Consider the following 13,524-nt stretch of genomic DNA (forward strand, 5'->3'; position numbering starts at 1 on the left):
TAATCCTGTGTAAGACCTCCGTTCTCTCTGTGAATTGTTCAAATTTTTAAACTTGAAATTTGAAAAATAGGGGTCTAGGTGCTCAACTCTAATCCTTACAAGACGGATAGAGATACAGCCTAACTTTTCACGATAATCCAGTAACTAAGGTCAGTTGGCAACCCTCTGTATGTGAAGATGTGGGTGGCAAACCGGATTTATTCCTTCCCACCATTCTTCTCTACCCGCTGTAAATTGCAATCATTCTTCTTGTATTGTGAGATGTGTGGCTGCAGTGTGCCGTGGGTATAAGGTGCAGGTAGAGAAAGTGAGTAGGAAATCCGGGTTCATTTGGGCAGATCCAGGAAACTTTGATCAGTGGGGGCGGATCTGGGTTCATGTGGGCAGATCCAGGAACTTTGATCAGTGGGGGCAGAGTATCCTGTAAGGAGGAAGGGGTGGCAAATGGGTGGGTTGGGTTGGATTGGGTAAGGGTTGAATATCAACCCACCAATCCACCAAGACCCATTATCAATCCTTGTTAAATGGTCATAACCCACCCATATTGATTCACTTAATCCATCCATATTGATCCTTAATCACCCTCACCTATACTAATCCACCTACTTTCACCTATAAATACAAAATTGGGTCGGGATGACCCATATACCCAAAATAATAATTTTCAAGATAATAATCTCTCTCAAGACTACCATGTGACAAAAACAAGTCAAGTCAATTCGTATACTCGAAAATGCAAAAATTGTAGATAAATGTAGAAAATAGTAGAAAAAATTGCAAAAATACCAAAAACCATAGAAACTTTAGAAAAATACAAACAATAATAAAAATTACAAAAACTGCAAAAAAACTAAAATATTTGCAGAAAATTCAGAACTTTTGCAAAAAATATCAAAGAATATACAAAAAAAATAGTAGAAAATTGTAGGAAATGCATGAAAAACACCAGAAAATGCAAAAATTATATAGAAAAGCACCACAAAATTGTAGAAAATGTAGAAAAATACCAGAAAATTGCAAAAAGACAGCAAAAAATTACCAAAAAATACAGAAAATTTGCAGAAAATGCAAAAAAAATACCTAACTTTTATGAAAGTGCTTTCACAAAAGTATTTTTATAAAAGTTTTTTCACAAAAGTACTTCTATAAAAGTACTTTCATAAAAGTACTTTCATAAAAGTGCTTTTTATGCTTTTATGAAAGTGCTTTCATAAAGTACTTTTCTAAAAGTGCTTTTATGCTTTCATAAAGTGGTTTGTGTAAAAGTGCTTTTGTAAAAGTACTTTTATAAGTGTTTTCACAAAATTGCTTTCATAAAAGTTCTTTTCATAAAATTACTTTATAAAATTGTTTTTGTAAAAGTACTTTTGTGTAAAATTGTATGTGAACACAAAAGTTAATAAAATATATTTTATTTCACTTTTAATTATAAAGTGACATGTGGCATGGTGGTTTGGAATTGTAATGAGATGTGAATGTGATAAGAAGCTTGAATTCGAGTCGCTTCAATTGTTTTTTTTTTTTTTTTAGATTTGGCGAGTATCGATGGAGCTGGTTTTGACCCAACCCATCTTGACCCGTGCGACCCAACCCATCCTGACCCACGCACCCCAACCCATCCTAACCCTAATGGGTACCCTCGCCCCAACCCATCCTGACCCTAATGGGTACCCTCGACCCAACCCACCCTGACCTTTTTCCATTGACCCTAATAGGTTATTCGACCCATATTGACCCACCAATAGATTGTCAGATTGGGTGGGTATGGATGGGTTCCAAGGTGGGTGAATTGGGTGGGTTAAATGGGTTGGGGTCAAGATTGCCAGCCCTAAGAAAGATGGATATCCAATGAAGAGGAGAAAAATTGTCATCAAGGGATGAAATTGGGCTGTTGATCGATGTGAAATGGCAAAAACACAAAATGACATAAAAACGTAAAAGTTTTTATTTAATTAGCTCAAAGAGATTGATCGATGCACCTATATAATATGAGAGAGAGTCATATGTACTAGCATGTGGAAAAATATTGTAGAGTTTAAGCCATGGGAGATTCTCCCAAGGGTCGTCAATGGGTCGACATCCAATCTGATGAACCCAAACCCATTGGGCCGGTTCTGGTTGCAAGATTTGGTACGGATGGGTTGGTTCTGGTTCCTGATTTACTGCCCCAACTTTTATCGGTTTGGTATCCATTCTACCTAGTCCCAAACTGATTCTGACCCAACCTGAGCCATATATATTAAATGCATAATATTTTCAGCAGGTTTATTATAATGGAATCCATAATCAAACTTTGATTGTTCTAAGAACAAATTTATTGGATTTAGATCTAAAATTAAAATTACAGACCTTATAGGGTCTGATTCGATTCCAAATCCTTAATATTTCTTAACTGCTAAATTCTGATTTTCTATCCAAACACAACCCGTTGACAGCCCTAAAAAACCTCAGCCTCTAACTTTATATGACCTGGTGAAGTCTAAATGTCTGATGCCATAAAATGGCTAGTCTTTTTCAAACCCTGCCTAACAATGTTTTTATAATTTTCTTTTCAAACTTACCCTCAATCCTTTAGCTAATGTATGTACGTTATTATCATTTGGATGTCATCCATCAATGACAAAGTAACAATTGAAATCAATGCTCCTAAGTTCTCTTTTTTCTAAGCATTGAAGTCATTAGTTAAAAGAAAAGTAATGGGATGAATCCCACTAGTTTCCCCACCTCTCTTGGCATAGGAAAATGACTCGTGACCACATTTGATAACCTTTTCTATTAGGGAAAGCTATACTTTTAAATGTGCTCATTTCTTTTGCCATAAGAAAATGCGTGGCTGTCGGCTATTCACCGGCCACGTGTTCAATCCTCAAATCCACAATATAAATAAAAAAGGCAGTTTAACGCACATGCTTCCACCAATGTCGGGATTTGGGAAAGGATAGGTGTATGCAGCCTTATGGCCCTTATCCCTGTACATATATGTACATGCATGTTATTTTCAGTATATGAACCCTAGGTATCCAAGTTGTAATGGAACAATTCAATCCCCAAGGTTTATGGTTTATGGCATACATCCAAACTCATATTACTGTCATTTCCAACTATATAAGTTATTGAAAATTATAATGGAGTTTGGCATCCGTGTTGAGAACATCGCACTGTTTTCTAAGAAAAATGGTGTTGGATATGTGTAATTGTTTTGGAATTGGTATTGTTGCTATATAGGCTGTTTTCTGAAAAAACAACAATGATTTTATTTGGTACTAGTGCTGACTGTAATGTCTAAGATAATGCCACATCATTGCACTATTGATGGCAGAATAATAATTGTATATTTGAAATTTCAATGCTTCAATTATAGAATAGGAAAGTATTTACATATTTATTTAAAACATGAAGGAAGGCTTTTTGCAGACTGAAAGTATCTGGGAGATTTTATTTATCACAAAGCAAAGTATAGGGGAGGTTTAAGTGATGTCATTATTATGACATATTTGAAGATGCCACCGATTCTAGAAGAGTTCAAAAGAATAGGAAGCCAAAAGAGAAGGAAACTTCCCATGATTCCTAAGGAGAAGACAACAGTCTTGTAGGATAATATGTACTACTGCCTTCTTTTCCTTCTTTTGGGTGGCTAACACTTATCCGACTGGGATCAGACCATTCTATTTCAATTTGACCGGCAGAACAATTGTCATACACACGAGCATCATAGTGTTGAATTAAATTAAAGCTTACAATATGAATGCATCTTTGAAATGTTACAGCTATGCCAAATAGGGATGGCAATTTTCTTCATTCCCGGGGATCCAATTTGATGGGATCGGGAATGGAAATTGTTTTGGCGGGGCGGGGACAGAGATAAGGATTAGGGGTCGGGGGATGGGGATTGAGGTTTCCACCCCGCCCCAACCCCAATATATATTATTATATTATTTTTATATATCAAAATATGTTCAAAACATTATTTATAATTTAAGTTTTTTATTTATTTTAAATAAATCTATTTTTTAAAAAACTACTATTATCTAAAAATATTTCGGAGATTTGGGTTCCCACAGGAAACCCATCCCCGTTAACAGGGATCGGAGATGGGAATGAAGGTTAATTTCAGAATCGGTATAGAAGACGGGAAATATGATGCCCATCCCGAATCCACACCGTTGCCATTCCTAATGCCACAGTATTTAAAGTGATGTTACTTTCATTGTAATGTAATCAATAAAGATTTTTGCAAGTAAAGCATGTTTGAAATGATGTAATGTCCCATTTTAATCTATAATCATAAATATTAAAATAATATATAAGTGGATTCCTTTTGGAATTTTTATCTTTTAAGAGAAAAATATATAATAAGTGGATCCTACTTGAAATTCTAAGTGAGTCCCTCTCATTATTCTTCACTTGCTTTCATCTGTCTTCGTCTGCCGCTACAACCCAAAACTATTCAGCGTTGAAATTCTTCTCTCCCTCCCTTGGTCATACGATGTGGCCCTTGAAACGTAAAGAGCAATTCTAGTTTTGATCATGGTTGGGCATGGAACCGGAGCCACAAGCACTCGGAATAACTGGTCCACATGATGAACAAGTGTTAACCGTGGTTCCAGTAACCCAATAAATGACCTAGCTCAGTTAAACAGGATTAATTATTCATCCATAATAGGCGTATAAATCTGGTCCAAGATTACAAAGGGAATTTGATTAAGCTAAAACAATGGCTTTTTACTTTCTGTCGACGCTAATTTTCAGACGAAATCCCAGACTTCGCTTGAACCAGTACCTAGTATATACAGGAACACTCTTTTCAAATCGGACCCGACTGGACGGTCGGATTGAAAAAACTGGGACTGGTTCCGTTTTCTTTTAAAACCCCCTTTTGATCAACAAACCGTTGAATCGATTGGTTAACCGTTCAAACGGACCGGTAACCGGACCCCTGACCAATTCGGTCACCGGTTCGATTTTTAAAAACCATATACAAGAATGAAGAACAATGAGAAGGACATAAATTTTAGTGTCCTTCGCAATATTGACATAGTTTCTGTATCCGTAAAAAACTGAATACAAAGATCTTAAGAATGGTGAGTGCCACCTCGCCTTCTTATCTTTGCTCATCTTCCTTGTTTATTATAATTATACGATCCTTGTAATGGAAAAATCAACACTAAATCTCGCAACACTCTGTGAACGCTTTGATTAATTGAATGATTAATCTTCAAAGTTTCTAGTACACTGTCAATTTACTCGTTCAACTCTTTATTTATATTCGCGAAGTTTCTTGGATATCGTGATAACAAAAATGGGGATCGTGGGCTTGATTTTTCAAAAGGAGAGATACATGCGAGTCTTCCTTTTGATAAAGCTGAAATCTAGCCTTTGATAAATCTAAAAAATTAAAAAGATATTAAAAGTATCTGAAATATGAAAAAAGCTATAATACTTTTTTACTTTTTAGATGCTCTGAATATATAATATATAATTTGTTTGTATTGGATTTTACTATTTTATTCTTAAAACAGACTATTTGATCATTTTGAGTTCAATTTGCACTATCTCATATCAAATAGTTTATAAAATTCAAAATAATATTGAAACAATATGAATAAAAAATAACATAATTAAAATTAAAAAAATTAATGACTAAAAAATATTTACATAATTATTAATTAATAAAAATTAAAATAATTATTAATAATAAAAAAATAATTAATAATTAATAATTTACACATAAAAATTAAAATAATTTTAAAAAATAATAATTACTAATTAACAATTAATAATTAAAAAATAACACAACTAAAATTAATAAAAATAACTAATGACTAATAAAAAATAATTCATGATTCATAATTCAAACATAAAAATTAAAATAATTTTAAAAAATTAATAATAATTAACACGATTAAAATTAATAAAAATAACTAATGACTAATAATAGCACTGTCAAAACACCACAATGTTAAAAATAAGTTTTTGCTTTTGAGCTTTTGATCTATGGAAAGAAAAATTGAGCAAACAAAGTGTTTTGTGTGTTTGGTAGGTGTTACTTTTAAAACATTATAACTTGAAGCCAAAACATTTTTGAGCCCCAAAACACAAAGCCTAAAATTTGGACTTTAAAAGCACAAAACCTGAATCTTATCCAAATTCAACCTAATTTAAGCTGGTTCCTACAACTGATAACAATGTTTTAGCTTTCAGCAGGACAATAAAGATCCAATTAGGAAGAAAAAAAAAAAAAAGAAAGAAAGAAAAGAACTGTATGATCTACCTCTCGGGTGGGGTGGGTGTTATGGGTACTTGTGTAACCCCATGAAGACTTAATGATGTAATGTAGTTGGTCCATAACCACACTACTAGATGGGGACATGGGAAAAAGAAGAGGAGTCAAGATTTTATAAACAAAGCATGGATGTTTTCAGATTCAATAAACAGACAAAGCATCATACAAAATAGTTAAGAGATTCAATATATAAACGTAAACAAATCAAACAACTGTAAATAGGAAAGAAGAAGGAGGAGGAGGAGGAGGAAGAAGGAAGGTATCTTCGAAGAAGAAGATACCATCTCTAGGCACCTGGTGCAACTATAACCCTTGAAAAAATGAAGATTTTATGGTGAGAGAAATCTGATGTTTGACAAAGCAAAGAAGCAAACATGAGAGAAAGGTCTTGTGGCCATACCTTGTACAATCTTCATGAGCAGAGAGTTCTTTCATGTTTGAAACAAAATGGTCTAGTTTTTTTGGTTTGGCGGTAATCAAGGGAATCAACGCGTCATTTCAAAAATGTTGGGGAGTAGTTTCGACTTTTTACTAGCTCTAAAACGCGTCTGAGCACATTAAGAGTCGAACCGCGTGCTTTAAGTTTCAGATCTGAAAACGATATTTAGATCATTTTTAAGATGCATCAAAAAACGGGTTCAGTGCAAGTTTTTCAGACACCAGGCATCTAAAAAGTGATATCAAACGCCCCCTTAATCTTCCAAAATAACACCAACATCTGAAATGTCACGCTAATTCCAGGGCATCGATGAACCTTCCAACATTACAGTGGTCAAGCTTTATTGGTCTAATGGTCTTTGCTCACACACAAAGTATATTGAAATTAAAAGATAAGTCTTTGATGCATATAATGGCCCTATTACCCACATTTATTTTTTGATAAGCCCCTAGAAGGCTCGGTTTGCACTACTGGTTTGGGTTGCAACGATGGACGAAGATAGAGGAAAGTGCGAAGAAGAAGAAGAAGAAGAAGAAGGAAAAGAAGAGAGAAAGAGACCCACTTACAATTTCAAGTGGGGCCCATCTATTATTTTTCTCTCCAAAAAAAATTATAAGTAGAACCTGCCCATTATTTTTCTCTTAAAAAAAATTAAGTGGGATCCATTTATAAATTATTTTCAACATTTATGATTATATATAAATGGTTTTTTATTTTATTCAGTGGAATTCACTTGCAGTTTTTTTTTTAATTTTTTGAGTTTAATAATACCAAATCAGTATTTTCTATTATTTTATTCATTATTTAAGGGATTATAAATGACATCACAATACTGGGTGTTTATCTACGTACTATTGGCCTTTTTTTAAGTCTAGGATCAAAATTCGACTTTTCAATTGTTCAAGAACAAAAGTGTCTTTTTCCATAGTACAAGGATTGTCAAAGCCTAAAATCCATAAAATAGAGAGACATGGAGCGACAATGATCAATGAACGGAAGTAAGAGCAGCTCGAGACATATGCCTTGTAATGGAGCACGAGTAACTGATTAAAGCTAGAGGTGTGATGCTAGCCTCCAAATGTTACTATTATTATTATGGTCAAGGTGCAATTGAATCTTTTGACCACCTATTTAGCAATGGCGTGGCAGCTACAAAGTGTTGGAAATATTTTGCAAATCTTTCTGAATTTTCTTTGTTTCCTTGGCAGCATCATGCAAGGAATAGGGTGTTGGATTGGTGGGGTCAATGTTCATGCGACTGCCAGTGGAGTCAGGTTCAAGGTTCAAAATATCGATATAGACCGGTAGGGCATATCGGCCTGTATCGGTCTTGTTTTTAAGTTTTTTTTTTTTTTAAATTGATTTAGAGAGGCTGGTTTAAGGTTGATCTATCCTCTAAACCACTTATCGATCTGAAACACTTCTTATAAGGGTGTATCAGAAAGGCTCTGATACGTAATGAAATTTTGAACGGTCATTTTAATCCTTCCTTCAATTAATAATTTGGAAAATCTAAGTTGAAATATTCAAATTATTCATATATGGTAAGTATTAAAAAGTGGGTTTCTGATCTCAACAAGTTATCTCCATGTCCTAAGCTCAGCAACCTAATGGTTGCAGGAGTATCAATTAGTGCCTAAGAGGACAGCAACTAAATTGGTGAAGTGGATTAAATGGAAGTTTCTCCAAAAAAGCTATGTCAAATTAAACACTAACAGGGTTTCAAGAAGCACACAGATAGGAGAGTTCCGTTTGTGATGGAGCTGGCGAGAGAAAATTCTGATGAGCAGGATGATAGAGAATATTAATATAATTAATTAGTTCCAACACAAAGTATGGATGGGCTGCGCTTATTCACATGAAACTTCCCCTAGTCTCTAGGGTTGCACTTAGGGGTCATCATTTCTGTCCGGTTCGGGCCTGGTCCCACATCAGGCCCACAAATTTTAGGGTCGGATTTGGGTTTAATACTTCAAGCCCAGCCCGTCTAGGCCCCTATACATTTAAATTTACATATTTAGTGTATAATGTATACATATGTATATATGTTATTTTACATAATTTTATATATTTTATATATAAATATTATAACATGATATGTATAACTTATATTATATGTAATATTTTATACTATATAAGGTATAAAATAAGTTTATATGCATGTTATGTCATTTAATATATAATAGATATATAATGTTCTATATACGAGTAATATTGGCCCGAAATCAGATCCGGCCTGGCCTGAGTCCATATAGACTTAGGCTAGGGCTCATGTTTCAGGTCCAGAATCCTGAACTCGGGCCTAAGCTATAACTCTTATCATAAGTGCAAAACCCGAACCGACCTGAACCATGATCACCCCTAATTGCACTTATGGGGACGTGAAAAGTTTGCAAGAGAAACTTTTCCAAGGTTTAAAGAAGAGACCAAAAAACACGGGCTGAAGGAATTAAGGGTTGACACCGATGAGGAAGAGTTTTTGAGATCTAACGATTCCTTCGATGAAACCGATGAGATTTTAAAGTTTGGAGGACTTCCTCACAACAAAAAATTGAGGAGGCTGATTAAGTATTATGTGGACGCCTCACTCAAGGCAAACAAAAGAGTTTCTCTCTGCTATTTGGTTTATGGGTTTTTGGAAGCTTTGTAGAACTTTCAAGTTTCTAATGTTCCTAGAGTTTCTTCTGGTTTTGTGGGCTATTGTTGGAGCAGGAGCATCAGAATTCTTGTATTGAACATGGCTCAATATTCATCATTGACTACATTCAGAAAATAGTTTTATATACACATACATATATACTAAAACATTATTATAACTTTTGATAGTAAATAGACCTGGCAATTGGGTTGGGTGAGTTCAGGTTCGGGTTGGGTCAAGACACTTTGGGTTGATTTTGGGTTGGATTCTCAAATGTTAGACCTTATTCTTAAATGTTTGGGTTAGGTTTGACCCATGGGTCAATTCGGATCATCCCAAAGAAATAATTAAAATTTAAAAATATAAAGAAAAAATACATGAAAAATACCAAAATTAAAGGAATTAATCTTAAAATTCCAAATATAAAATAAAAAACTTAAACATTTAACAATTCAAAGAGTAAAGACTAAATAGAAAAAATTAAAAAGTGGAAACTTCTAACAATGCATAAATAGTCCCAATTAGACCTGGTAATCGGGTCAATGGGTTGATCCATGACCCAACCCAACCCAGTTTTTTGGGTTGTGTTGGGTCGGGTCATTCTCCCATTCATGTAGCTAAATATGAGACCCTAACCTGTTTTTTCAGATTTGATTTGATCGGATTCACGGATTGGGTCAACCAAAAAAAACATAAGGTGGCTCGACACCATGAAACCAACAAAGCCCACAAAAAAAAAAAAAAACTGACCAAAATAAAGGCCCTAAGAACAACAAAGACCTGACCACCCAACCCAACACACATAAAGAGAAGAGGGGTTTGAAGTCTAAATTAAATATTAAAATTACACATTTTTGGATTTTCTAAATTAAATTATGTTGATAGTATTTTTGCCTTGAAGTCTACTGACTTTTTATTTTGTTCACATCAAATTAAAGTTACAAACTATACCATGAGTTGCTTAGGCCCAAAAAAAAAACATAACAACCATTAATGGGCTTGGGCTAACAAGACCTATTATAAAAGAGTCCTGGGGCCCCCATGTATCTCCAGGTGTAGTAACCCAACGGCCAGTTGTGCCCAACACCCACGCCCGTGGACTACGTTACTCCAAAGATATGAGAATAACATACAAGTGGCAAATTTCATTAATTACAATGTCTAATCACGTGGTTTGTTGCATTAACATTCAGCTGAAATGGCTGAACGGATTGCTTTGTCATTTAGTGAATAAGTTATAGTGAGAGGCCGTGAGCTCCCTGATTGTCTGAAGATGGAAATGGGTTATGACTGTACACACAAATCAAATATTTACAAAACAATAAGTCAGTCAATTCAACCTTATCGAACGGCCCCTAAAATCCCATAAATCAGGAGTGGGTCCCACCATTTGCTACAATCGGAGGGTTGACGGAATAACGTTGACTGGTGTTTGGTAAGTTAGGAATCCAGGAAATCGTTTCAATACTTTATGGTTTCGCGCCTTGCTAAATTCGTCTGTTGAGTATGGAGATTGGAGAGCTCACGAATGCTCTTTGCCAGCGCATAAACTTGGCAAAAGCCAATTGTTGGTTTTGGGGTATTAATGAGGCAAGCTGCGAGATTAGCATGAAATTCAGAGAGAAAGAGAGACCTGAGCGGCTGAGCTGAATCTCCGGAGGAAGTTTTCAGGGTGAACGATGGTGGTTTTTCTTATTTAAACTCTTACATAGCTTACCTAACCAAGTAGACATGGTAGAGGCAGATTTCCATGTAAGCTTTGCTCTCTCTCCCTCTCTCTCTGACTCAGAGAGTTTTTCTTGTTTCTTGTCTTTCTTTATTTCTGCAATTTTTTGGGTAATATGTTGCTGTTTTTCTGCTCTTTTGCTAAAGCTTGCCATGACTTCAATCCCATCTTTAGATTGGGTTAGTAGGAGTATTGCTGCAAATTTTAATGGTTTCGGGTTCTTGATTGTTCTTGGGGTTTGAATCGGATATTTTGTGTAGCAGTGTAGGTAATGGCGGATCAGGAGGATGTGATTACGGGACTTCATTTGAGTATTGGAGATTCTGATGATGAGCTGGATGATGAACTGATGGAGAATGAACCTGAAAACCTTCATGAAGGACAACGTGAACGAACTGAAACTACTCTGTTCAGGCCAAGGCGTCGCTGGTGGTTGAGACAGATTCAAACTGAACCAAGGTCGCAACCGACGAACAACAACACCGAGGAGACGATGGAACCGACTGCCGATGCTGGTGACCAGAGGGTCGCAGCAGCAGCAGGAGGAGGAGGAGGAAACATCATCAACGACAAAACATGCAACGGGACAAATGGCGCCGACGATGGTGGCAGCGGGAGTGGTGAGTCTGGTGACGACACCAGCCTTTTCGAATGCAGTATATGCATGGAAATGGCGAAGGACCCAGTCGTCACCTGCTGTGGTCACTTGTTCTGCTGGCCATGTCTCTATCTGTGGCTGCACGTTTACTCCAAGGAAAATGAATGCCCAGTCTGCAAAGGAGAGGTCCAGGATGCCGACGTTATACCGATTTATGGACATGGGAACAGTTCCGGCAGCGAGGACCAAACGACAGGAAAAGCATCGGAATCGGGAGTGAGGATCCCTCCTAGTCCCCATGGGCATCGTTTCGAATCGGCGAGGCAGAGGTCTGATGGGGAGATATCAACGTTTGAGATCCAGCAAGTGTTCAGAGGAATTGGCCGTGGATCTCATCATATGGAGTGGCATCGACATCATTTTTCTGCAGCAGGCTCCATTTCGATTACTACTTCTCCACCTATTTCATCGCCCCTCCGAGTTCTCACCACTGCGGCACTGCGCAGAGAGGGATTATTGGGAGGAGAATATGAATACCCACGACAGAATTATGTCGATCAAGTGTCCATGGAGTTACAGCAGAGTGCTGCTGCTGCTGCTACTTCAGTTGAAGCAGAGACCAGGCGGCGTCGACTACAAATGCAGCAGCTTCTGAGAGCTCAGGCACAAAGAACTGCTTCACGTACATACTTCCCATCTGTAATAAATTCATCAGCTGAAAGCATAGTTCAGGGATATCTAATTAGTCGTTCCATGAGAGAAATCTATAGTCAGCCTCCAGACCTTGCTCGATCACAGCCTCAGCCTTCTCATGACCATGATGAGCCTCCCCTATACTTTACTCAATCATCATCAGCTGCTGATGAAACACAGTCGGGAAGCGAGACAACCAATGTTGGTACAGAAATAATAGATTCAATCCCATCACTTTCTAGGCCATTGGCTTCAGATGAGGACCGTGGAATGAATCGCGTAACTAGAAGAAGGTTGAACTGACGTATCTATATGTGAGAGGGAAAGGGTCAGTTTGGTTCTCAGTCCGAATCGGAATCAGAATTAGAATCAAAATCCATTAGAATCTGAATCGGAATGATTTATTCTCATAGTCTATTGGGTTCAGACAGGAATCCGATTAAAAATTGAAATCAGCTAAAATGGTATTTCATTCTCAAGGGAGGAAGAGGGAATGTACATTCCTTCAAATGACGAAATGCCATTCCATCAGAAATGGAAATGAAAATCAGTTGGCCCACTCGGATTCTGTTTCCAGACCCTTATTCCTGCAAAACAAACGGTCCCTAATTAATTAATTTTTTGTTAGGACATTTCCTGATAGTTTCCTTACAGTAATCTTGTGACTTCATGTAATTTTCTTCTGCAATAAAATATATATATTAAAAGAAAGATTGTATCCACACTCTATATATACATTCATATAGTTCTACATCAAATTAAGACAAATATAATAGGCTGGGGGAAGTAAATAAGTCTTACATATAGCAGAAGGAAGTATTAGGCTTCATATTAAAAAAAAAAAATTAGTCATACAGGATAGACCCCACAAAAATTTGTACGGTTTGGTAACGTTGCGTGAGAACATTTTGCACATTCCCGCTGTTTTTACAAAGCAAAAACGTGTTTGGAACAAGAAAAAACAAAAAAATAAATAAATGTTCTCGTGTGAGAACATCACCTAAAGAATGCGTTCTTTGGGAGTGAAAAATTGACACTCTCAAAGAACGCATTCCCAAGGAATGTACGGTTCTCACGACGTTAACCTCTATTAACGAACACGTGTTAACGATTCCCACGTGAGAGAAGGGGTATTTTGGGTATTCCA

At 36.4% G+C, this 13,524-nt stretch overlaps 1 protein-coding gene across 1 annotated transcript; it reads left to right on the plus strand.

Moving 5' to 3' along the window:
- The first annotated feature begins 10,868 nt into the window (after positions 1 to 10,868).
- Positions 10,869 to 13,088, plus strand: LOC148872797 (uncharacterized). Its single transcript, XM_088967149.1, has 2 exons — positions 10,869 to 11,112; positions 11,350 to 13,088. The coding sequence occupies exon 2, from the start codon at positions 11,358 to 11,360 to the stop codon at positions 12,678 to 12,680; it is 1,323 nt and encodes a 440-aa protein (XP_088823275.1). The 5' UTR covers positions 10,869 to 11,112; positions 11,350 to 11,357; the 3' UTR covers positions 12,681 to 13,088.
- Positions 13,089 to 13,524: the final 436 nt, after the last annotated feature.

Source organism: Nelumbo lutea, chromosome 2, assembly GCF_056320005.1.
Source record: "Nelumbo lutea isolate HS-2025 chromosome 2, American lotus-T2T, whole genome shotgun sequence".
Lineage (NCBI taxonomy): Eukaryota > Viridiplantae > Streptophyta > Magnoliopsida > Proteales > Nelumbonaceae > Nelumbo > Nelumbo lutea.

Coding starts and splice junctions, on each gene's coding strand:
- LOC148872797 (XM_088967149.1), top strand. CDS start 11,358: ATGGCGGATCAGGAGGATGTGATTACGGGACTTCATTTGAGTATTGGA.